The sequence below is a fragment of the Podarcis melisellensis genome (genome assembly GCF_964234715.1).
Source record: "Podarcis melisellensis genome assembly, chromosome: 3".
NCBI lineage: Eukaryota > Metazoa > Chordata > Lepidosauria > Squamata > Lacertidae > Podarcis > Podarcis melisellensis.
In genome coordinates this window covers 45,283,172-45,309,074 of record NC_138530.1, presented here as the reverse complement: position 1 = coordinate 45,309,074, position 25,903 = coordinate 45,283,172, and the positions used below count along the sequence as shown (strand labels likewise).

The following is a 25,903-nucleotide window of genomic DNA, read 5'->3' as shown; positions in this document are numbered from 1 at the left end:
CTCTTTTCTCCCATCTCCTTTATGACAACCCCCTTGCAACAATCTCCACTGAACATGGGCAGGGTGCCTTCCTCTCCCCCTCTGTGGTGCCCCCCACCCCATGGCTGATCTTCTTAGTACACTCCATTATCATTCTCTCTTTCTCTTCCACTCCCTTTGGTACACTTCCTCCCACCATCTCTCCACATGATCTCCTTCAATACATGCCCATTAGCCTCTTCCCCTCTACCTCCTGGTAAGCTGCAGTGATGTGACCAAGCAGAGTTCAGGTGAGCAGCAGCACCAACAACCACACTTTCCACTGCTGGTTATGTCCCATTGATTCCATTGAGACTTTAAATAGCATTTTCTTGGATGATGCCTATTATTTCTTGAAAAATACCTAAATTGTTTTTCTACATCTTAGCATACATAGAATAAAATTATAAACTGGCAGCCATTTGAGACTTTCGTATCATTTTTTGTTGTTGTTCTAAATGACAATAACTTGTCACTTGCTACAAATTAGAAGCTGATTCCAGTTTGGATTAAGAAGCCAAGAACGGTGGAGTACTCTACAATTTAGTTTTTAAAACTCAACAGATATAATTGTATATGATTACTTCATTAAAAATGTAATTGGCCTTTGGGCTTTAAGATAAAAATCAAATGAGCAGTTTAGATTTTAATTAAATTAACAGTTTAGATTCTCCCCCACATTATCTTCTCTCAAATTAAAAGAGGAACATTTTGAAAATACTTTAATGATATGTTTGCCCTTAGGGACACTGGGTATAATTTTGGGAAATAATAGAGATAAAAATGGTCCTTTTATTTTAATTTTAAATTATCGCACTATTTAATATTTAAATCAGTCAAACCTGTATCTGTAAATAGAATTAGTTTCAGGTAATGAGCTTATCTGCATGATAAGGAAACTACTTACAGTATGTATTTTCTGTATTTTGTTAAGAAGCATTACCCTTCTGGCAACTGGGGGAGATACAAAAAAGTCCTGTTGGTCAACAGCTGATTGCCTCTGATTATATCCCTGTTAACTGGGAAAACTTGCAAGTAGTGCATAAAACGAATGCAGTGGTGCCTTGCAAGACGAAATTAATCCGTTCCGTGAGGCTCTTCGTATAGCGGTTTTTTCGTTTTGCGAAGCAAGCCCATTGACAGCTTAGCGGATTAGCGCTATTAGCGGTTTAGCGGCTTTTAGCGATCAGCTGCTAAGCGGCTTAGCGGCTTAGGAAAAGGGGGGAAAAGGGAAAAAAAACCCCGCAGGAACTCGCAAGACATTTTCGTCTTGCGAAGCAAGCCCTTAGGGAAATTCGTTTTGCGAAGCGCCTCCAAAACGGAAAACCCTTTCGTCTAGCGGGTTTTCCGTCTTGCGAGGCGTTCGTCTTGCGGGGCACCACTGTGCTTTGTTGTAAAATGTAATTGGTTTAACCACTGTCAGACTTGATGATCTCAAGGATAATTTCAAATTTCTTAGCTGATAATTCTGTGAACCTTCTTGTAAACAAAAGGATATCTAATATGGAAAGTTTCCCCACCCCATTTATTTCCTCTTTCTGGTGGGCATGGAAAAGCAGTTGATCACATGATTTGGAAGAATGGTATAGAAGACTACCCAGTGCATTACATACAACCTGTGATGTTGCATGTCCAGGCTTCATTTTATCCCATGTTACAGTGCTGACTGTAGCACCAGCAGCTGGCAGCAATTAACTGTGTGCCACATCCTTGCTACTGCTATATTAAGAGATCTGCTAGACAATTGTGCCTGGACCTAGAGGAACTTGTCTTAATGCAGCATTGCAGGAATCTTATTTAAGTTTAATGATACTTAATGGCACTGGCTGCTGCTTCATTTGGCTGGTAATTTTGGTTAATTGAGAGGTCATAGGTGATTCAGTGCTGCATCCTACTGCTTCCTACATCTTCATTATCTCAATTTTCATGTAATTAGTTTGCTCATTTTATAGGAGCATCTTTCACACACTCCTTGTGATACACAGAAAACGTATGACATTTTCTATTTTTGACATACTATTAATCTTCTCCAAGAATACATCAAATTATAAGTTATAAAACATTCCCTGCTGCAGCACTGGGAATTCTATAACTTACTTACACCATTCCTTACATTTACATCGTTTACTTACACTATTAAATTGTGAAATTTAAATTATTTATATGCTGCTTTTCAGCTCTAAAAATGGACTCACATAATATTACACCAAAACAAATTAAAATAAAACAAAACAAAACTAAGAGCACATAACTGTGAGACACATTTTTCTGTAAGCTGTATATTAACAATCAGTTACCCCAGTCCTTTTCTATTACCTGGACAGTGTTAGGCATTTGAAATTTTGTGGTACATTACCACAAAGAATGAAAGCTTTGTATTCCTTCAGTGACAAAAATGATGCAAAAGATTACTTAAATTCCTAAAAAAAAAGGAGATGCAAAACTGAATTATTCCTACCCCTAGTACATAGCATGTTGGCCAAAAATTGAAACTACAGAATTAGGTAGTATAAGAGCTGTTCAGATTTAATCACATATAAATTATCAGTTAATTATGCAGCCAATCTAAAATAATTAAACAAAACTGTGTTATGAAAGTTGCGTACTTACCGTAATTTCACTTCCCTACTTCTAGTGCCTATCCGCAGATTTAAGATGAATGAAGTATTTTTATTTCATGTTTAAATTTCCATTCATTACAAGATCGATTACAGATGCCCATTCTTAATTGTGCAGTATTCACATTAATGTTGTTCTTCCTGTTTTACCATCGTCTTGTTTCATCCATATGCTATATGGATTCTTATTCCATTCATATAGCCTGTGGGGGATATATCTTATGCATGATTGTGAGATAATTTAAACAATAAACTGATCTTTTTCTATTTATGTTTTTAGGCATTCTTGAGGTTTTGCACTGTGTGTTGGTAGAAAGTCCAGAAGCTTTAAATATTATTAAAGAAGGCCATATTAAATCAATTATATGCCTTTTGGACAAACATGGAAGAAACCATAAGGTATGCAATACAGATTTGGATGGAGAGTCTGTGTGATGGGTAGCTGGTTTATGAAATATCTCAGTGGGAGGGTTTAAGATAGCAAGGGTGAGTCTTTACTGTTTTACACTTGGTGTTTTGAAACAATATCATGCGAGCTGGGAACCATCATAATCACCATCTGCATCATTTCTTTCCCAGGTGTTAGATGTGTTGTGCTCTCTCTGTGTGTGCCATGGAGTAGCTGTGCGGTCTAATCAGCATTTGATTTGTGACAATCTTCTGCCAGGGCGAGATCTCCTTCTCCAGACACGTCTTGTCAACCATGTGAGCAGGTAAAAAATTGACTAGAATGTGTGTGCAATCTCTATATAAAACCAAGAACAAATCAAAATGATTTTTCACATGTAGACAAATATAATGGTTGCATTCATTAAGAGACAATCTGTTTATCTGCCCCCCATTCTGCTAATATTTCTAAATTAAATGCAGTAACTGTTGGTGTTTTTGCACCTCTTGAAGACATAACCTCTGCTCCCAGTTTTGTTATGTTTTTGTTGATGTTTGATTTCAAAGTATGGTAGTATGTTTGATCTGGATTACTGCTGTATTTTATTGTGCTGTGGATTTTAAAATAGATTTTAAATTACTTATTTTGCAGTTATTTTACTTGTGCAATGACCTTGGGGTGCATCATGAACAGTGTTGCATTACATTAGAATAATTAAAATTTAAAAACTTGAATAGGGTTTTATAGAGGCAGTAGCAAATAGTCTGTATCTGCATTGCTTTCACGTGTGAAATATGTTTTTATTTGTTATATTTCTTTGAGATATTTAATAGGATGTAGTTCATGAATGGAATTGAATAAATAACATGCAAACATGGAGCTAGTTGTTGGTTAATTGTTATTTTAATGACTGTTCTTCTTTTGTTGTAATTTGTCTTGGGGTACAGATCCAAAGAGCAAAAGGAGGGTTTAATAATGCTTTTAAAAAACACGAAACTTTTCTGATGCATCTTTTCCCCTTGTATTCAGTATGAGACCCAATATTTTCCTTGGAATCAGCGAGGGCTCTGCTCAGTATAGAAAATGGTATTATGAGCTAATGGTTGACCATGTGGGACCGTTTACGACAGCCGAAGCTACTCACCTTCGTGTGGGCTGGGCTTCAACAGAAGGCTATTCACCATACCCTGTGGGAGGAGAAGAATGGGGAGGAAATGGTGTTGGTGATGACCTATATTCCTATAGTTTTGATGGACTTCATCTGTGGTCAGGTAAGGCAAATTAAATGCCTTAGCTTTGTTTTTAAAACACTTAGCAGTTGACTTCTTTATTTCAGCCAATATGTCATCTACTATTCTCCAAGTCGCATTTGGGGGGGAAGAGCCAAGGTTTTTGCAGGGCTGGGAAAGAGATACCAGTATTTCTGAAACTCTGGAGGGCCACTGCCAGTCATTGAATAGAGAACATTGGTCTAGATGAACCACAGTTCTTTTTTCCCCTTCTTGTTTTTATAATTAATTTTTTATTGGATTTTTCAACATAACAAGAGCAAAAAAAAAATACAAATTGAAGAAAGAAATACCCCAGTGTTCTGAATAGGTTGAAGGCAGCTTCCTGAGATCTAATACTGGTGCTTTTTTGTGTTAATCTGTATTGATTCTTCTTTGGCTTTGTACCAAGTTTTCTGAAAGCAGCTTTTCTTACATGAGGCTGAACTTTGGTTCTAATTATATTTACTCTTATATCCTAGGTTGTGTAGCAAGATCTGTGAACTCTCCCAACCAGCATCTGTTAAGGACTGATGATGTAATCAGCTGCTGCCTTGATCTGAGTGCTCCAAGCATTTCATTCCGGATAAATGGGCAGCCAGTCCAGGGGATGTTTGAGAATTTCAATACAGATGGCCTTTTCTTTCCAGTTGTCAGCTTCTCAGCAGGGATAAAGTTAGTACCCCATCTTGTTATTTTCAGTGAATACATTGCATGTTTTCCTTGCTTATTGTCCTATTCATTTAATTTTGAAATTTCGGTTCTATGTGTAGGACTTACTCTATGGGTTAAGCCAGATGTGCCACAGCAGATGTATGATTGGATCTTATGATTTTTCTTTTTCTTAACAACTTTTCACAAATTGGATATGTACGGTGACACTATGGGTTTGATTCTTTGGGGCGGTGAATCACACCACTCAAAACCGGCTATATTTGCACTGCTAGGAAAAGCACATGGTACCTGTGGAAGTGGAGCAATCGCCACCAGGTGATTTAGATCTGGGAAATGGTCTAAGTAAAAAGGTTAAAGCTTTCAGCATCATGCCCCAATCAAATTCGAATTCAACTTTATATTGTGGATCTTCTGAATTGAGGTTCCGAGAGAGAATTCTGAAAAGAGTCCTGAAGATTTAATTCACCTGTATCCATAGTTAGTTGCTTTTTCCTTTACGTAGTCTTTCTGCTCAGTCAAGCTTTGGATTGTTGTGCCTCTTGAGGCACAGGAAAGGTTTTAGGCTCCAGTGTTCATAACGCTGTGTAAGTTTAGAAGAGAGAGAGAGTATTTGGAGGAAACAAACTCCACAGAAGGGATCTTGGAAGGGATCTCTTTATCTTATGGCTTTTAGACTTACATGTGTTGCTTTTCCTCAGTGGGAGCTGGAATGGCTGGCCAAAGAAGGGCATAGTAGGTTGAGAGGGGAAGGAAAACGATCTACTCACCCATACAAAATGGCACTAGGCTGCTTTTGAAAACAAAACTCCAAGTCACCTCTCTGAGGAGAGTGGTTTCCTGTGAGTGGAGGTGCAGCACTCTGAAAAATCCTTATCCAAGGGATATTTAGTTTTATAGTGCTTTTCCTAAGAGCTCAAAGCACATCACATATATTAACTGATACATCTTTACTGAGGCCCACATGTTGGTCAATATTTCCATCTTACAGAAGCCAAAAGATACCTAACACTATACAGTGAGTTCATTCTGTGCTGGTTCTGCCTCATAGACTTTGCTCTTACTCGCTACTACACTAGTCCAGCGATGAAGTGATGATATAATCACTGGTTTTTATCACTTCTAATTTTATCCAAAATTGAGTATGCCAAATGAATACACACTTACTTCTGAATAAATATGCATTCTTATTCTTCATTTATATCACATATAAAATTAATAACCTAAATGTAAGCAGTAGTTATTGCTAAATAGACCACAGGTAAGACAGAAAGTGGGACGTGGGTGGCACTGTGGTGTAAACCACTGAGCCTTGGGCTTGCTGATTGGAAGGTCGGTGGTTTGAATCCCTGCGACGGGGTGAGCTCCCGTTGTTCAGTCCTAGCTCCTGCCAACCAAGCAGTTTGAAAGCACGTAAATAGGTACCGCTCCGGCGGGAAGGTAAATGGTGTTTCCATGCACTGCTCTGGTTTCACCAGAAGCGGCTTAGTCATGCTGACCACATGACCTGGAAAAACTGTCTGTGGACAAATGTTGGCTCCCTTGGACAGTAAAGCAAGATGAACACCGCAACCCCAGAGTTGTTCAGGACTGGACTTAACTGTCAGGGGTCCTTATCTTTTTTTAAGACAGAAAGTAGGAGAAGATAATCACAGCCTAGTGTAGATACAGTTACCTTTAGATAAAACTAATTCACTCTGAAATACAGTGGTACCTCAGGTTACATACGCTTCAGGTTACATACGCTTCAGGTTACACACTCCGCTAACCCAGAAATAGTACCTCGGGTTAAGAACTTTGCTTTAGGATGAGAACAGAAATTGTGCTTCGGCGGCACTGCAGCAGCAGGAGGCCCCATTAGCTATAGTGGTGCTTCAGGTTAAGAACAGTTTCAGGTTAAGTATGGACCTCCGGAACGAATTAAGTACTTAACCCGAGGTACCACTGTAAATCCCACATGCAGCACTTGCAAAGTGTGACTTTGATGGAATAATTTTACTTTAGAATTGAACTAAAGGCATCAGGAATATTTGAATTGTTGTCTTATAGGGTACGTTTTTTGCTTGGAGGCCGCCATGGGGAATTTAAATTCCTTCCACCTCCAGGATATGCTCCTTGTTTTGAAGCTATTCTGCCAAAAGAGAAATTGAAAGTGGAACACAGCAGAGAATACAAACAGGATCGGAATTCCACAAGAGACCTTCTGGGCCCAAATATATCTCTATCCCAAGCAGCTTTCACTCCAGTACCTGTAGATACCAGTCAGGTAAACAGAATCTACATTAACTTTTCAACTATGGGATAAGTATGCTACATAATATTATGTTAAAATCAATAAACTTGCAAATACCTTTTGCTTTCATTTTTTGCCTCATATTTTATTGTTTGGGAGTCTAGATATCAAGTACAGTGACACTAAATATTTGTTAATTTGTAAAGGCATTTGTTTTCACAACTTGTTCTATCTTTTAAAGATAAAAAACTCCTCAAAACATCAGAAACAAAAGCAATAATCATAGCAACAGTAAAAATACAAAAAACAGTAGATAGTAGTAGTAGTAGTTGATCTGTTTTATATTTGTTTTATGGTTCTCTTTTGTAGGCTATCTTGAAAATCTAGATTAATAAAAAAAATTCTAAAAAAGGAAAAAAACTCCTGTACATTGACAAACATTTCTTATTATGATCAGGTTGCTTTCATTATGTTTCCAGTTCAGTCATTTACTACTATGTAATTAGTGAAACATATGTAAACTTTGGACAAGTAGTTTATTTCATTCTGGTAAATTATCTTTTCCTCCCCTCTACTGCACTCTGTGTCATTTTATTCTAACAGATTTGCTCTTTTATCTTTAGATTGTATTACCTCCACATCTGGAAAGAATTAGGGAAAAACTAGCTGAGAATATCCACGAACTTTGGGTTATGAATAAAATTGAACTTGGATGGCAGTATGGTCCTGTACGTGCTTTTCAAATTTTGTTTTCTGTTGTTTTTCTTATTGCTTTAAAATATCATGCAGACTAAGGTGGTGTAATTATATTGTACATGTTCAATGTATATGTGCATATAATTTAGAATACTTTTCTATGGAAATGAAGCAGAAGTTACACTTTCAGAGAACATAGATTTTGCATTAAATTTTCATCGCTGTTGTAATTGTTTTATTATTTGTTTATATACCCCTTACTTGCCAAAATGGCTTATAAGTGGTTATCCAAGTAAAAGTGTTTTATATTATTCAGAAGCATCTCTAACACAATGTCAGGGCTGGGTCATACACAGCACTTGGAGGGTAGCCAGTGGTTGTGCCAAGGAGTCTGTAGTTGAGAGCCAAGCAATGAGTCAGATGAAGAATGAAGTTATCAGTCAGAGCTGAAGATTGCACTGAATCACACAAGTGCTAGGAAGACCTTCTTGCTCTGGCAATGTCTCAACCTCAAGAGGAGACTTTTGGTAGTGTTCTCTGCCTGACACAGCCAAATAGATGGATGGATGGATGGGGCCAGTTCAGATCCTGAGAATATCGCTGCCTTGTAAGGAGATACTCCAAACCACAGTTCTGTGGTTCACCAATGGGGTAGCCTGCACACAAAGGCAATGGCTCCCAGCACCAGGTGTGATGGCTCCTGGCCTATATCTGCCATAGCAAATTTCACATTACATGAAATATATTACAATTTGGCCAACAGTTATAAATACATCATTCCTATATATTACAGTATAGTGGTATCTCAGGTTACATACGCTTCAGGTTATAGACTCCGCTAACTCCGCTAAGTTAAGAACTTTGCTTTAGGATGAGAACAGAAATTGTGCTCCGGTGGCATGGCAGCAGCAGGTGGCCCCATTAGCTAAATTGGTGCTTCAGGTTAAGAACGGTTTCAGGTTAAGAACGGACCTCCAGAACGAATTAAGTACTTAACCTGAGGTACCACTGTACTTAAAACTCACCATCATTGATTTCAGTGGGAAAGATTTAAACAACTCTCACACTGAAATCAATCAAGTTAAAAGTGCCTGACTTTGATTGGATCATTATTTAATATTTCTGACATGGTACAAACTCCTTTTCAGTAATATAGGTCATTTGGACTTACCGTTCTAAGACAGATTTAAACTCGGTGTATCCTTTATTGCAGGTTAGAGATGACAACAAGCGACAGCATCCATGTTTGGTGGAGTTTGCAAAACTGCCAGAACAAGAGCGAAATTATAATCTCCAGATGTCACTAGAAACACTAAAGTAAGTTTGTAGCTTGCTCACTCTAATCATAAGTGTTTTTATGTTTCTTCAAAAAGATTTGGGTGTGTGAACTCTAAATAGTCTATGAGGTTTGCCTTGTATAGTAATAACAAAATGCCCATCTGTTTGGTGGGTGGTGATAAATCAATGTGATTACTTAAGTCTTCTGGTAATCTTCTCAAACAGATTTTGGTGATTTCTACATTAATAACTTTGGATACTGCTCTGCTGTTTGCCTCTTTGGCAGGATCTGTAGATGTGACAAATCAATGTTGCTACATTTAAACATGCTTTCTGAATTTCTTCCTTAAGATTAAGGGTAGTGGGACTGATTCAAATAATCTGCCCCCCCCCACTTAATAGATCCAAATGGCTTCTAGAGAGTGGTAGGGGATGTCTTACCCCATGTTGATGGTCTCTCAGCTGATTCCCTGGTGGACTACTGGAATGCAGACCTAACCAGATTCAGATTCAGAAAGAGGTAGACTCCACCGTGGTAGCAGGGCTGGGGTGAGAGAGTGCCAGAGCTCTGTCTAGTCAAGTTGTATAGGATCAGTTTCAACCTGTCATCTCTGAGGATGTGGGCAGGCTGCTCGGAAGAGTGAAACCACCTGCCTGTCTCCTTGCCCATACTAACTCATAAAAGCAAGCCAGGCAGAGCTGGGCAATGGGCTCCGTGGGGTGCGTGTGAATGCTTCTCTCAGAGAGTAATGTATTGTATAAATACAATCTCAAAAAATGTATTTTTGAAGGGAAATACCAAAACCTGGCCCACAGATTATAGGAATTATTATTTTTGTCTTGCAAACATCTCTCTCCGCAAACCTAGCAGTTGTAGCTTTGCTTTTCAACATGCCAATTTAAGTTCCTATAAGCTATTGATTTTCTCCTCCAGAACACTGCTGGCGCTAGGTTGTCATGTTGGGATTGCTGATGAGCATGCTGAGGAAAAGGTGAAGCAACTAAAACTTCCAAAGAAGTAAGTTTAAATTCAGAAAATAAAATGGAAGATGTCTAGGTGTGTGTAAAGTAGGAGCCTGCCTTCCTGTCCAGTCTCACTTGTGTGTTTATCATATCACTGTACTTCCTTGAGTCAAATTGATAATCATGGGCTCTTGGAGGTTCTCTTCTAATGGTAAGCAAATGCAGTTGCAACAGTTCAGCTGTGTGAGTGGGAAGTCTACCTTGCCCCATCACTTAGATAAGGCAATGGAGGCAAGTGAAAGAGAGGTCAAGAAGGTGAAACAGTGGTTATCACCACAGTTCTTGAGCTCCACCAGAATGAGATTGGGGAAGAACAGACAGAGGAGTGTGTGAACAAGCAACCGCATAGGCAACCTCTGCTGGCTTCCTGAGTATCTTCTGAACTGATCGCTTTGTAGCTTCCTCTGTTCTTGGGCTCAAGGCCGGCAGTAGCAATATCATTTTAATGATGTCTTGGCCCTCCAGCTGTTTTGGGACTACAACTCCCATAAACCCTAGCTGACAGGACCAGTGGTCAGGGATGATGGGAACTGTAGTCCCCAAACAGCTGGAGGACCAAGTTTGGTCATCACTACTGTACAGCATTTGTTGTGCAGGATATGCCAAATACTCCCCCCCCCCACCCACCCTACCGCTGTTCATTCATACTGAGAAAACCCATTTTGCCTTCTTGGGATATGCATGCTATTGCCTCAGTTTGAGGGAGAAATCACACCCCTCATCAGCAACTGACTGAGAAAAAACTTGCCCCATTTGCTTGTCCTACTTGTTATTATTTCCCTTTCGTAGACCTGTCAGAATACTATGGCTACTGTTGCTCCACATTAGTTACTGGCTTGCTCTGTTACAATGGGATGAAGATCTATACCTTCATGTGTTCCTATATTTGATCACTACTTCCTGGTTCTTTGTTTAAGAAAGTATGTAATTAATGCCTCACAATCTTAAAAATTTTAAGACAGTCTTAAGAAGTGTGCTATTGACAATGGTGGCTTTCAAAGAGATGAATAAAATACTTTCCTCAAAATGTTTAAATATTATTTCAGGAAAAACTGTGAGGGGAAAAATCAGACTCTTTTTTTCATGCTGAAAATGCTTGCCCCAAACATTCAGCATAACCGTAAACAAAGAGTGCAATCAACTTTTATTATATGGTTGAAATTTTAATATTTTTAATTGGTGATAAAACACTTTACTGTCGTACCAGTTACTATAATAATAGTAATAATACTACCAGCTGTTCAAGTAGCCTACTAAGACCGCATGAGTTGAATATCATTCTGGTTCAGAGAACAAGATTTTGCTGTAATAAACCTCATGTATGTCACCTTGTTTTGCTGTGTTTTGCTGTTTTAAAATGTTGAGAGGCATGCATATAAAAGTGATTTCACTGAAGTATTTTACTCTCATCTAACAGTTATCTATTGTCTAGTGGATACAAGCCTGCTCCTATGGATCTGAGTTGTATCAAACTGACCCCTTCTCAGGAAGCTATGGTTGATAAACTTGCAGAGAATGCTCACAATGTATGGGCAAGGGATCGTATCAGGCAGGGTTGGACATATGGAATTCAGCAGGTAAGTCCCTGGTGGATGCTTGAAAATTCACTGATAACTGCAGATATTGTGGAACTCAAATGATATTTTGAGGGTGGGTGGTAAAGCAGATGAATATGACTACTGGAGTTTGTGCCAATTTCTGTTTTCTCTATAGTTGCTTTGAGTTGCCCTGCGAAAGGGAAAATGGCCAACATTTTTTTTAAAAAATAAAAGTAAATAAATACATATTTTTATCGTATGTTTAATTTATATACTTCCAGTGCTAAATGTCCCAGAAGTAATGAACACCGTAGTTAGTCAAACTATTTGGAATAACCGCTTTGGGAATCAGGATTTGATTTGGGTAGGTGTGGTGGGTTCCTTGGAGACAAGTAAGGATAGTTTCTAGGTGCTTAGATAACTACTTAAAGAAGGCAAAACTTGTTTTAATATGCCATCTAGAACAAATCGATTCATTTGCAATTCCATGTATAAGAAATGCTTTTATTAGTGACTGGGAATCAGACATGTTACCTGAAGATTTAAGTGGCAGTGATCAGGGGTATTAAAGTTTTGTTTAAGTTTCCTTTAAGCCTGAAATACAGTCACTTGATTCATTTGACTTACAGCTTTTAAATTTGAATGAGTTATTCATTCAACTACGCAGGTAGACCAGTATCTGTACCCATCATGTCTAAAGCTGGGGAGGGATATGATTTAAAGCCTCAAAGGAGCATTGGAAAGGGGTGCTGAACCCTACCAACTCATTCCACTTCTCTGAATCCCACAGCCCATCCCCCGAAGTCTTTTTTCCTACAGTAATATTCAGATTATGGATGCAAACCTGCTAAGGAAAAAGGCCCCCAAGTGAAAGATGGTATGTGGGTACTCTTTTGATGCTTTAAATCATGCCACTTTTTGCTTTTTAACTGAAAATTGAACATAGAAGATTGCTGCATTGAGGTCTGTTGTTAATATTAAGCAACTTGACAATAAGCTGTAGCACATAAATACAATTTAAAACCAGAGAATTCTATTAGAAATTGACATTGTTCTTAAAAAATTATTGGCCTGAGGACCAGATGGCTTCACTTCCAAGGATTATAAACAATTCAAAGAAACATGTTTACCATATATGGTCCACCTATTTAATGACCTAATGAGAGGATCACCCATCCCCCAAACATGGTACAACTCCAAGATTGTAGCTATCTCAAAAATATTTAAAGACCACCAAAAAGTAGAATCTTTTCAGCCAACCTCTGATGAATCAGGATCGTAAAGCATTCACAGAACTCACTGACCTTCAAGGCAACAATCCAGATTTACACAATTAAGAATTAACAAACCATTTATATCAAGTGACAAATGCAATGTAATGAGACACTGGAAAGACCTTTCTGGCACAACACTAGATAATTGGTACAAAACAGTTTGGGAAACAGCCCTCCTTGAGAGGTTGACTAATAAACTATGGTTGACTTGTGGACAGATAAAAAAAATGGCTTTACCGAAATGTGGTTTAATCTCATAGCATATGTCAGTAATTCAGAAAATGAACAATTCCCCCTCCCCCATCAGCAACTGGCTGAGTCTGGTTGATGTAAATTTAAATTTAAACATACATTGTTTTCACTTTCAACACACGTTCATCAATATGCCTACACTTCATATTGCTTCATTGAGCAAAAATGACCATTACTCAATATTTAATCTAAGCAAAACCACAAGGGCTCCTGATTAGGTGTTTAGCTCTGCAATGCTGAATGCTCTCTGTTAGTTCTGTTCTATCCTGTTTTCCCTCTGTTTTTGTTTAAACTAATTCACAAACCAAGCACTTACACATTGACCATTAATAATGAAACTTGCATTACAGATATTATTGCAAATTTATTGTGTTATTTTTGTGATATACAGATGACATGAAAAGGCTTGGTCTATTTATTTGTATTATTTATTATACTATGATGCTTGTTTATAAAACCCAATAAAAAGCTATTTAAAAAACCCTAGAGAAAATTTAAAACACTAACAATGCAAGATACATAAAATGCCCAGTTCCCAATTGATTAATATGGAGGAGAAGTGGTCTTTATGGGCCAGAAGAGTTTGGATTTGATATCCCGCTTTATCACTACCCGAAGGAGTCTCAAAGCGGATAACATTCTCCTTTCCCTTCCTTCCCCACAACAAACACTCTGTGAGGTGAGTGGGGCTGAGAGACTTCAAAGAAGTGTGACTAGCCCAAGGTCACCCAGCAGCTGCACGTGGAGGAGCGGAAATGTGAACCTGGTTCACCAGATTAGGAGTCTACCGCTCTTAACCACCACACCACACAGACAACTCTCCATATGAACTCACTCCAAATCTCTGGATTGCTTTGATCAGCAGCTTCATGTAGATGTTAAACAGCATGGGGGATAAGATCAACCCTTTTGGATCAACCCAATTGAAGACAGTCGAGCAGTATACCCCAAGTACCACTCTCTGGGGATGGCCATCCAAGTAAGCCTGGACTCATCGCAACACAGTGCCACCCAGTCCAAATTCAGACAGCTGCTCCAGAAGAACACCTTGCTTCATGGCATTGAAAGCTGCTGAGAGATCAAGGCGAATCAACAGGGACACACACACACACACACACACCCTTTCCCCCAACAGAGATATTTGTGCAAGGCAACCAATGCAGTTTCTGTGACAAAACCAGGCCTAAACCCCAATCAAAATGGTTCTATTAAATCATTCTTGTCCAAGGTAGTCTGGAGCTGGATGGTGACCACTTGCTCACCTTTCCTTGGAAGGAGATATTTACAACTGGGGTAGTTATTAAAATCTTCTGGGTCCTGGGATGATTTCTTAACCTTACCATTCCATTGAGTTGGGACCTCAGTCTCCAAGGAATGGCATCAGGGTGAGGTGTGTGCATGTGCATTCTATGGCGGGGGGGGGGGGGAGTAAAGTATAGTAAATTATAATTGAAGTAAATATAATTTTCCTTACAAAAAAACCCTCTATAGAAATCTGTTGCAGATGTGATCATTGAGCTATGAATGAACCTTTCTCCTGTAAATTAAGCTCCTTCATTCCTCTCCCTCTGCACAAGTCACAGTTAAACCACAAAGCCTCTAATTAACCAAACCCATGAAACTACGGTTACTACTTTTGGAACAAACTAGTATTTAAATCCAATTTCAAGCTATAGTTTAATATCCAGATGTAACCATAGTTTCCTTGTTTAGGCAAAACAGGAAGCTATTCTTAATTGAAGACTTCCTGGTTTGTTTGTTTGTTCGCAGCATGAAGAAAGGAACAAAGAGGCTGCATACATAGGCAAAAGTATTGTTTATGTATTGAGTTTGGTAAATTGAGATGTAACATCCAAACATTGTCATTGTATCAAGCTACTATACTCAATTATACTAAAAAATAAGCATCTTCAGTCCTGCCAAAAAGTACAGTAGCATTTCACAGTTGGAAAACTGAGTTCTAATGAATACAACCTTTGTAACTAAATTACCACTATGTTATAGAAAAGTAATTTTCAAAATGTAACAAGCTTTTTGCAGTAACATAATCATAGCTCATCATCATCATTATTTATTTCTAACTGGGATGTAGAGGTTTCTTTTGTTTTCGTTTGCTTTTTGCACTGACACAATCATCAGCTTTTTATTTGAGATCCATGTCTTGCGTTAAAAGAAGAGTATGTTTTCCCTTTATAGTGTGATGGCAACTGCAACAACACAAATTCACATGCATATTCTCATTTTTAAGAACAATATATTTATAACAGTGAATAACATCCTTCTATCATATTTAAGTTGAGGCTATGTATTTCTAGGTTACTTACTGTTCATCAATTATCTGTATTAAACCTAAGTCACTAGAAATGTCTGTTCCTTAGTCAAGTAGTGAAAACTTCAAGCATCATCATCTTCTGCATGCCCACCTGATGTTAATGCAGATTGATTTTTGAAAGTCCCCATACCTTATTCAGTGGGCAGTGTTGCAGCCAGGCCCCGCAGTGACCCAGCCAAGGGGTTACAGAGTGAGGTTACAGGGAACCAAGCAGAGGGCTTTCTCGGTAGTGGTGCCCACCCTGTGAAACACCCTTCTATCAGATGTCTATATGACTTTTGGAAGACATCTGAAGGAAACCCTGTTTAGGGATGTTTTTAATGTTTGATGTTTTATCATGTTTTTAATATTCTGTTGGGAGCTGCCCAGAGTGGCTGGGGAAACTCAGCCAGATGGGCGGGGTATAAATAATATATTACAGTTGTACCTAGGATCTCGAATGCTTTGGCTCCCGAACAAATCAGCTCCCGAACTATCAAAACCCGGAAGTGATTGTTTTGGTTTTCAAACATTATTTTGGAGGCCGAATGTCTGATGGGGCTTCCATGGCTTCCGATTGGCTGCAGAAGCTTCCTGTAACATTCAGAAGCTTCCAAAACATTCAGAAACCAAAGCACAGCTTCTGATTGGCTAATCAGAAGCTGTGCTTTGGTTTCTGAATGTTTTGGAAGTCGAACGGACTTCCGGAATGGATTCCATTCGCCTTCCAAGGTATGACTGTATTGTTATTAATTATTGTTATTATTATTGCCTATTTAAACCCATAAACCAAAACCCGCTTGTTCATGTGCTTTATTTATCCACAAGGTGACCTTGAGTCATGGGGCCTTGGCACACAAGTTTTCACTGAAGTGGCTGGGTGCATCTTTTGAAGTAAACCAAGATGCACTTTATCTTTCAGAGCCATTAGCTGCTGCATATAAACTAGTTGTTAGAGCTGACTCACTCCAGATTGTGTATTCAGCTTTAAGCATGTTGTAGGAAATTTGCAAATACATTTTGCTTACAGCCAGGAAGTAACTTTAAGCCTGTGGTCTTCTGCTTACCTTTTATCTGAAAGTCAGAGCTTCAGCAGCTTTTCTACACACACACACACACACACACACACACACACTTTGACATTATTGAATGCCGGAGATGCTGCTTAAATAAAATCAACTATATGATACAAACACCTTTCCTTCTGTTGGTCTGAGAACTTTCTCTTTTGCCACAACTCTATGCTTTCCTGTATTCCCTGTATTATTGTAGGCACCACTCCATTGTATTTCTCTTTCTGTGTTATTGCTGACTATTTTCACACAATAAACATTTCCACCAATAAAAGTTTCAGCACAGTGTGTGGTTATATACCACAGTAAGGATTTCATGTAGTAATGATGGAAATAAGTTGGCATTCCACATCATTCTTTCTAGAGCAGGAATGTCCACCATTTGTAGAAATGTCCAGAGTTCTTATTCACACCACATTATTGATGGAAATTTGGGAACTGATGAGCTCTAGAGTCAGGTTTTCTTGTGATTAAAAAAAAAGCAGAAATCTAGATAAAACCCTAAAAACATTTTACTGGGATTTATTTGCACAATTTTCATTATCCATCAGAAGGTACATGAATGATATAAAGGCTACAAAACTATGGGCGGAAATGGGACTTCCTCTCTTATTCTTCAGTTATGAGAAAATAGTGAGAATAATAGTGTTTGAGCATAATTTTTTTCTAACCTATAAACTGTTCTCCTAAAACTAGATACTTATTAATGAGAGGAACTGTTCTAAACGTGTTTCAATGCAATCCCATTAAGCATCACTTCCCATTATTCAAGAATGACCTAGTCATTCAAAAGAGCCATGGAATGAGTCCTTGTGAGCCCTAATATAAATTATAATGACTGAACATAGTTGTACATAGTACTTCAGTAAACAATGCGTTAAGCATCTATCAGTATTCTGGTCGATTAATTTAGCATTTCATATTTCATTTCTTATAGATATTTTGATTGAAATTATGAAGGCCGCTGTAGTCTTTACAATAGGGATAAATAAATGGCCACAGTTTCTGTCAAATATTTCTCATATTGCTGTTTTTTAAAATATTTTTTTGTAACTAGGCTTGCAATCTTAAGCCTACCTCTGAAGCTTCTTAAAATCAGTGGATCTTAGCTTCCAAGTAACGTTGCATTCCTGATATCCACTCATGACAGATATATGACATGGGGAGTGCGGTAAACTAGCATCACAACCAGCCGTTGCGTTGAAAAGTTTTAAGCTGTGGATACTGGAAATGTTTGAGTCGGAGCCCTCTGTAGAGACTATGCTGCCTGCAATAAGCCAGAGCCAAGAGTAGTCTGAACCGGGAGATGTACAAAGTGGGTTGGCATGCCCAAGTGGGTTGAGGTGTGGGCAGAGAAGATGAGTAGGATAGCCAAGCCTACCCAGGACTGATGGAAGCCTGGCACATGGACTTGGGCCAGCAAAATTTCAAACAAGCTAGCTCCACGTGTGTTGACCCAGAAAATCTGACTTGAGACCCTCTACAGACCAAGGCTGTGTGGGGTTTTTTTAATTGGCGATAGTCCCAATATCAGTTATACCACTCCCATTTTTTTCCAGCTTCCAGGTGTTTCCCATTCAAATGAATGCACAGAAAAGCATTCCAAAACTAGACTGGGACAGTTCCAGCGGGATGAAATGAGTAGATAATAGGCATATCTACTTTTTGCTACTTCTTATATTTTTTCCAACTTTGTATTGAATCCTTGATTAAACTAAATAGGCTGGTGCTTCAGTTACATTTTGTAGCCAGAAAAAAAAATCTCTGCAAATTAGGTCTGAAAAAATTTGAGAGGACAATTGGATTTGGCAACAATAAATGTGGCTGGTCTATGAAAAGGATTGTGATTCCAGAAGAGGGAAAAAAAGGTAGTGTGACTCTAATCTTCGTTTTTCATAAACACATTGCTTCCCTTTATTTGATATCTGTACTAACGCTTCTGCTTAGCTTCCTTACTGGAGTATATCACTGGTTACATTTGTCATAGCTGGATTTTACTGTGAGATGTTACAGTACAATACGTTGGCTCAAAGTGCTTTGATGCATAGCTCTTTTTCTAGCAAGTGAAGAAATCATATTAAGGAACAATCTTTCAGTGCATGCAATTTGTAGGAAAGAACTCATGAAAGACACTTAGGGTAGAAATATATGTCACCTTCCTTCTCTGTGCTGTTTAACACAACATGTGATATGATGTGGTATCATTGCAGTGACAGTTGATGAAGTCAAGGAGGGAATTGGTAGTAGACAAATGCATTCTTGCTATGTCGTACCATGCATTAAACAAGAGGGAAGAGCCATAGGACAATGGCAGCTCTGTGTCCCTCTTATGGTCTAGTTCCACCTTTAATCAATCATGGAAACTACTGTAAGAAGTAAACTCAATCCCACTGAATGATGGACTCAGATGCTTTGCTGAATTTTTATTATTTTCCGTACTGAAAATTAAAGGGATACTGTCAAGTAGTTTATGTCCCTATTATTACTCATTTCTGTTGTTAGAATCTATTCAGGAAATCCCTTATTTTCTTCTATGGAATCCACCACTTCTTTCCAAGGAACCTTTCAAGAGCAATAGCTGCTGTTTATGCATGATTGTACACAGTATTTTTATTCTGCTGCTGCAGAGCCAGCCAGCCAGCCAGCAGAAGGACCACACGTTATTTAGTATGCCCTCTTCACAGAACTGTGCTGACAGCATTGATGGCAGGGATCACAAACAAGTAAGTACTGTAAGTAAGGCACAGCTTCTTAAAAGTGCATTGGTTTGCAATGGTAAAAGGTTAGATCTAGTGTTGCCAGTGTTCTTCCCACCAAAAGGACACTCCAACATCTGCTAATGGAAGGGGGAGGGGTGATTTTCAGTGATACCCACTCCCTCCTGTACCCCTGAAAATCTGCTCCAGTGGCTTGGGGACCCCCCAGAACAGCACAGGAAATATCAACAGGGAATGTGTGAAAACCACCCCTTCCATTAGTGAGAGCCTAAACTGGATTGAAGGCCCTTGCATTCATGAAAGGACCCCTCTTGTGTACAGAAGGGAACTATTGGATCAAACACAAAATAAATTCTGAACTTAATGAAAATACTTGACAGTGTCCCTTTATAGGAGGGTGTATCGTATTTTAGGTCATATTTGAGTCAATACAATCTTACAAGATTTAAAATATAGCATGTATTTAATTAATTACTAATTTCAACAGTACATTTCAAAATCCACCTAAATTCTAAATTATGAAAACAGTGCATGTTATGAAGAGGTAGATTTGTGACTAAGATCCAGTTTGCCTTTAGTAACTAAGCCCCAGGTATAGCCATCAGGATTGGACCACTGGATCCTATGTACTTTCACATTTTCTATCTTTCATTAAAATGCAGTTGCTGCAGTTCATTATATGCTAGATTTATGGCATTGAATCTATGTAAAAAATAGGAAAAAAGCAATGACACCCATTTTCCTTTTCAGTTATTAAGTACATCTCATAAAAAAGAGAGGACTGCTTTCTTACACATTTCAAGTTGTTGTAACTACTCTCTTTATAAGAGGCTGTTGTTAAGTGTTGCAATGAGTTTCTTAGAACTTTGCTCATTCAGCACTTCCCATAGAATTATGAAGTGAAAGGAAGGTTAAGAGTGTGTAGTGCACAAACATCCCTAATAGTCTAAAAGCTTTGCTGTGAAATATTTTAAGTTGAGCAGTGTGACCTATTTTTCTAAGATGTATGGCAGATCTTAGAAATGCTTGCTGTATAAGCAACCTGTCCAGACCCTTGCTATCACAGGAGGCTAATGCAAGCTATAAAGCAAATAACCTTGTGGTAGTTCATTTATATACCGCTTAACATTTAAAATAATCTCTAAGTGGTTACACTCTTAAAAAAAACTAGCAGTATAGCTTTCATACAAAAACACAGCCCAAAACCAGTAAAACAGCAATGGAAAAACACATAAAAACATATAAAAGTGAATAAAACAGAAATTCAGAATATTCAGTCATATAAAACAGGATCCAGTCTTATAGAAGAGTCTTTGCAAGATGTCTGAAGCAACTGATAGTTGCTACTTCACATATGGCAGAGGGAAGGGCTTTCTATAGTACAGTGGCAAGAGCAGAAAATCTCTATTCTTGGGTCACCACCCTATGATATTCTGTAGGGTAGGATGGGGTGCTGTGAGTAGAAATTCCCCAGATGATCAATTGACATAACTGTCCAAGAATACTGCTAGGGTAGAGATGGAGTGAGATCTTTGCATTACTGTTAGGTCTACTGGCTGTTTCTCATGCTTGTATTTGATTATAGGCTTCCAATATCAGTATTGATATATTGGAGTGAACTGTAAACTTGGATTTTCAAAATGTTATTGGGTAGGTGAAAGCTTGATTTTCTCTGGAGTTCAATTGAAACATGAAACATGATTAAGCTACATAATATTCGATAGCCTAAGAAGAATGCCATCTAGTTTAGAGTTCTGCTTCTCATGCTGGCCATCTAGGTACCGGTATGTTTGAGAAGCCAACAGAAACAAAATTTCAAAATAACACATCCAGATTGTAGGCATCTGTTTTATGAGCATGTTCTAAAGCAGTCTTCTCCAACCCTGAATCCCCTGCTTTCATTATCTCTAGTCAGCATGGTAAATGGTTGGGGATTATAGGAGTTTTTGTCCTACAATGTGTGGGAACTCAGAGATGGGAAAGACTGTTCTAGGTATATAGTTGTAAATGGATGTCATTAAACAACCAAGCTGCATCCAATTCTGTAAGTCAGGTAGTCACGTCTCTCTTCACTCCTGCTGGAACATCCCTGCTGATATACCGGTAATTCCATGTTTTGTGATGGTGTGACAGTACTGGTGCAGACATTATTGCACTAACAATTCTTAATAAATTATTTGTTATTAAACTCCTTCCTTAGAAGGAACAATTTCTATTTTGTTAATTTGTTCAATCTCTTAACCAAAACTTTCACTTCAAGTTTGTTTGGTACATACAGCGCTACAGTTAAAATAATAATAATTTTCACTTCATTAGACTGCTAAGATCTAGTAAAAGGATAAGTAGGTGAGCAAAAAATATGCTATTAGAATAAGGTAAAAATAAATTATGCACAAAGGACAAAATATAAATGATGATAGGACTTTGTCCCCTACAAAGGTTAGGTCTGGAGGTGTATTTTCATAGTCTTCCAGTTATTTCAGTTCCTCAGGATTGGTGCTATGCAAAAGAAGACCTTCAACAAACTTCAGGTATCTGAAAAGTAGTAGGGAATTAAATAGCAATGAGTTCCAGCCCCACCCCATTTTCCTCTTCTTACGAACTATGTGGCTGTCAGTAACAAATTCAGTGTCATGGATGGGTGTGGTAGCATTGGTTACATTTTATCTTGTGGTGTTATGATGTGGATTGTTATTTCATCCACATCATAACACCAGAGTCCATCAAAGCAGATTTGCATGCGCAACTGATACAGATGTTCATTTTGGTGCTTGACATGCATCATGATGCTCTCATGTTGAACTTCATAGTTACATTTGATGTCCATCTTCCTCTATGCTCACACAACAAAGAGTGACTAGAATTGGATTCACCATGAAATGAGATATTCTGGCTAGCTGGTGAAAATACATCTTGTTCCATCTGCTGCAGCACATGGCACAATGGCTGGTTTGCTCATGGCGATAGAGCTTCTTTTGACAATCCATGGCTTTGGTTGTCTCCATTTTGGACCAGGTCACAGCTTCTCGTACTTTGTCATAGTGAACTTCATTCTGCCTTCTCCAACTATAATGAAGAAACCACAATAGATGCATTACTAGGTTCACTTTTGTCCACCAAATGAAATAGATTTTGCATGGCAATGTAGGCTCGCTATACCCTTTGAAGGTCCCTGGGAAACAAAGAATGAAAGATGGTTGTTGTTGCCATCCGTTTTGAGAGACAATGGAGTTTGCCTCTGAGGGTGAAGCAAAAGGGATAAACCTCACAGTATCATGTTTATCGGAAAAGGTATTTATAGGGCTCAGAGTGAATCTGGTTAATCATAAGTTGCATGGTTTTATTATAAGGATCACCAACCCAGTGGTGCCTGTGGGCACCAGGTTGATTGTCCTCATGCATTTTTTTGGATGAAAAAGAAGTAGCAGGCACTTCCTTCACCTTTGGAGATGCTTTTCTGAATGGGTGGGTGTTTGTGTAATTGAGAGATGCCCTTGGGCAGAGAGAGGAGGATAGATGTATGTGGTGTGTGTGTGTGTGTGTGTGTGTGTGTGAGAGAGAGAGAGAGAGAGAGAGAGAGAGAGAGAGAGAGAGAGAGAGAGAGAAAGTGAGTGAGTGAGTGAGTGAGTGAGTGAGAGGGGGGGTATTCAGCCTGTATGTTTAATCTGTATGGGACAGGGGGAGATGGTTATGTGACTCTGTACATGTTAAGTGTGTGTGTGTAAGAGAGAGATACATGTGGTGTGTGTGTGTGTGTGTGTGTGAGAGAGAGAGAGAGAGAGAGAGAGAGAGAATGAGTGTGATGTGGACACTTTGTATATTTTTTTCCTGGTACTGGGGAACAGTAACAGAATTTTTGTGTGGCGGTTTGTGTGTTCAGGGGAATCAGTCTCCACAATTAGAACCAGCAGAACACAATTGACATCTGACAGCAAACATGAAGTTATTGGGGTGGGGGAATAGCAATAACTGTACATTAATTTGGTTTTATGCCACGCCTCCTATGACAGCCATTTTATGTTATGCCATGCTTCCATGGTAACTATTTTGTGACTGGCATCCCCAGCACCTTCTCATAATCTGAAATGTGCTCACTGATCCAAAAAGGCTGTTGATCCCCGTTCTAATACATATACTAAAAGGATATTTTCTCATGGAGAAATGCCTTTTAGTGAAATGAACCCTTTCTGAGTAAATGGGAACATTAACTTATTTTGATTACTTGCATACATGTCAGGTTGCCTAACACATAGCATGGTTTCTCTGCTTTGGCTATAGCAAACAAACAGTAATCCAAGTCATAATGGTTCTGGTGCTTTGCTTTTTGCCTTGGAAAATAGCTCTGCTACTGCTATATTATGCAAGGACTGCTTATCCTGAAACAGTTTTTGTAATGTCATTCAGATATCACAGTACAAAATAGGGGAAATAATACCCCCCTATGATGGGACGATGAGCTGCTTGTGCGTAAAATGCAAGTCCCTCAGAGTTTGATCAGGCTTTCAAACCTCTGCCTGTGACGGAGCCCCTCCAGCATGGCTGCGTCAATCACTAGTAGAATCCGAAAGTGGCTGCTTTCGGAAACGTTTCCAACATAAAAGCTCCTTAACGGAAACACGTCGTCTGGCCTCTCGGCGTGACAGTTTCCGTCGAGGTGTGGGTGTCCCTATAGGAGGTCCTGAGACCTCCCCACTGGTTTCGCTTGAAGCGTCTCTGAGCCATCCCTCCGACTCACTTTCCCTTGGAGTTCTTGCTCGCCCTCTACTGGTTCCCTCTTCCGCTGCTACTGCTCTCTCACCCTCAGTGAGCCTTTGCGCCTCCGGCGCTTTAGATGTCAGTTCCCTGACATCCACCTCCCCTCCAGGGCCCCCTTCACCCCCTCCCGTCTCCTCTCCTACTGGCGGTGAGGAGGTAAAACCCTTGAAAGAACCTCCCTCATCTTCCGACGTCGCGAACACTTCCTTCCACTTGTTGCTGTTCCTACTCTCTAGGTACTCTTCGTCATCAGAGTCCACTCCCTCTTCCAACTCCGACTCCGCGAACCCTTCCATTTCCTCTTCCTCATCGGTGGTGCCGAAATACTCCCTCCTAAACCTTGCTATCGGCTGAGGTTTCCTCGGGAACCTTTGATGGAACGTTTCTGTTAAAACCTCGTCATTGACTTCCTGCGCACTTACCCAGGTGTTTTCTGACTCCGGTTCCCCTTCCCACGCCACTAAATACTCCACCTGATTTCCCTTCCACCTGGAATCGAGGATTTCCGCTACATGGTTGCGGCGTTCCCTCTCTTCCAAGGCTGGTCCCCTGACGTACTCCCCTTCACCTCCTCCCCTGTATGGTGACAGTAACGACCTGTGGAATACTGGGTGCAATTTCATGTGATTGGGTAATCGGAGTTTGAAAGCTACCGGGTTGACCTGCTGAATCACCTCAAAGGGTCCCAATCTTCTGGGCCTCAGTTTCTTACAACCCCCTTTGAACGGCAACCCTTGGGTTGACAACCACACTTGATCCCCCACCCTTATGGTTTCACCTTCCCTTCTGTTCTTGTCTGCCTGCTTCTTATATTGTGCCTTAGCCCTTTCTAAGTTGAGCTGGAGCTGCTGATGGATGGCTTCCATCTCTTCTACAAAATGTTCAGCCGCTGGGACGCTCCATCTCTCCCCTCCTTCCCCTGGAAATGCCCTGGGGTGACACCCGTAATTAGCCAAAAAGGGACTCATCCCTGTGGACACATTCTCCGCATTATTGTAGGCAAATTCTGCCAACGCCAACTTTTCGACCCAATCGTTCTCTCTGTCATTGACATAACACCTAAGATATTGTTGAAGAATGCCATTTGCCCTTTCCGCCTGCCCGTTGGTTTCAGGGTGCCGGGCAGTTGAAAAATTGACTTCCACGTGTAACAAGCTCATGAGCTTCCTCCAGAACCTGGAAGTAAATTGTTTGCCTCGATCTGAGATCACCCTCGAGGGAGCCCCGTGCAACCTAAAGATATGTTCCACAAACAACTTCGCCGTTTCTTCCGCTGTGACTGCATGTGAGCATGCTACAAAGTGGCACATCTTAGTTAACAGGTCTACTACTACCATGATGGCTGTTTTCCCCTTGGACCTTGGCAGATCCGTCATAAAATCTATTGATATCGCTTCCCAAGGCCGTTCTGGTGTGGGTAAAGGTTCTAATAACCCTGCCGGCGCCCTTCTTTCCCCTTTGGCTCGCTGACATTGGTCACACCCTCTTACATACTCCCTTACATCTTCCCTCACCTTAGGCCACCAAAATTCCCTGGTAACCAACCACATGGTCTTGTGTTGCCCAAAATGTCCCGCCGTGGGGCTATCATGCAACTGCTTGAGTACTCTCCCCCTCAATTCACCTTCGGGTATATACAATGCCCCTTTGTAATACAATGCCCCATTTCTTTCCTCAAAACCTCCGGGGCTCTCGCCCTCCACCCTGAGACCTCTGAGCTTATCCTGGGCATATTCATCATTTTCCGTTTCCTCCACCAGTTCTCGTTGCCCCACCATCGCCGCCCCAC

General features: G+C 39.7%; 1 protein-coding gene across 12 annotated transcripts in view; it reads left to right on the top strand.

Moving 5' to 3' along the window:
- RYR2 (ryanodine receptor 2) overlaps nt 1-25,903 on the top strand; it is a 240,254-nt gene that overhangs the window by 87,907 nt on the left and 126,444 nt on the right. For 7 of the 12 annotated variants that reach the window (XM_081905768.1, XM_081905767.1, XM_081905764.1 and 4 more), the window contains 10 exons: nt 2,917-3,035; nt 3,216-3,349; nt 4,054-4,295; nt 4,775-4,967; nt 7,014-7,230; nt 7,821-7,925; nt 9,107-9,210; nt 10,106-10,189; nt 11,612-11,771; nt 19,270-19,365. In XM_081905768.1, the coding sequence (XP_081761894.1) occupies nt 2,917-3,035; nt 3,216-3,349; nt 4,054-4,295; nt 4,775-4,967; nt 7,014-7,230; nt 7,821-7,925; nt 9,107-9,210; nt 10,106-10,189; nt 11,612-11,771; nt 19,270-19,365 (1,454 nt within the window). The remainder of the gene's footprint in view (nt 1-2,916; nt 3,036-3,215; nt 3,350-4,053; nt 4,296-4,774; nt 4,968-7,013; nt 7,231-7,820; nt 7,926-9,106; nt 9,211-10,105; nt 10,190-11,611; nt 11,772-19,269; nt 19,366-25,903) is intronic. The other 5 variants (XM_081905769.1, XM_081905761.1, XM_081905771.1 and 2 more) reach the window with 1 other exon arrangement.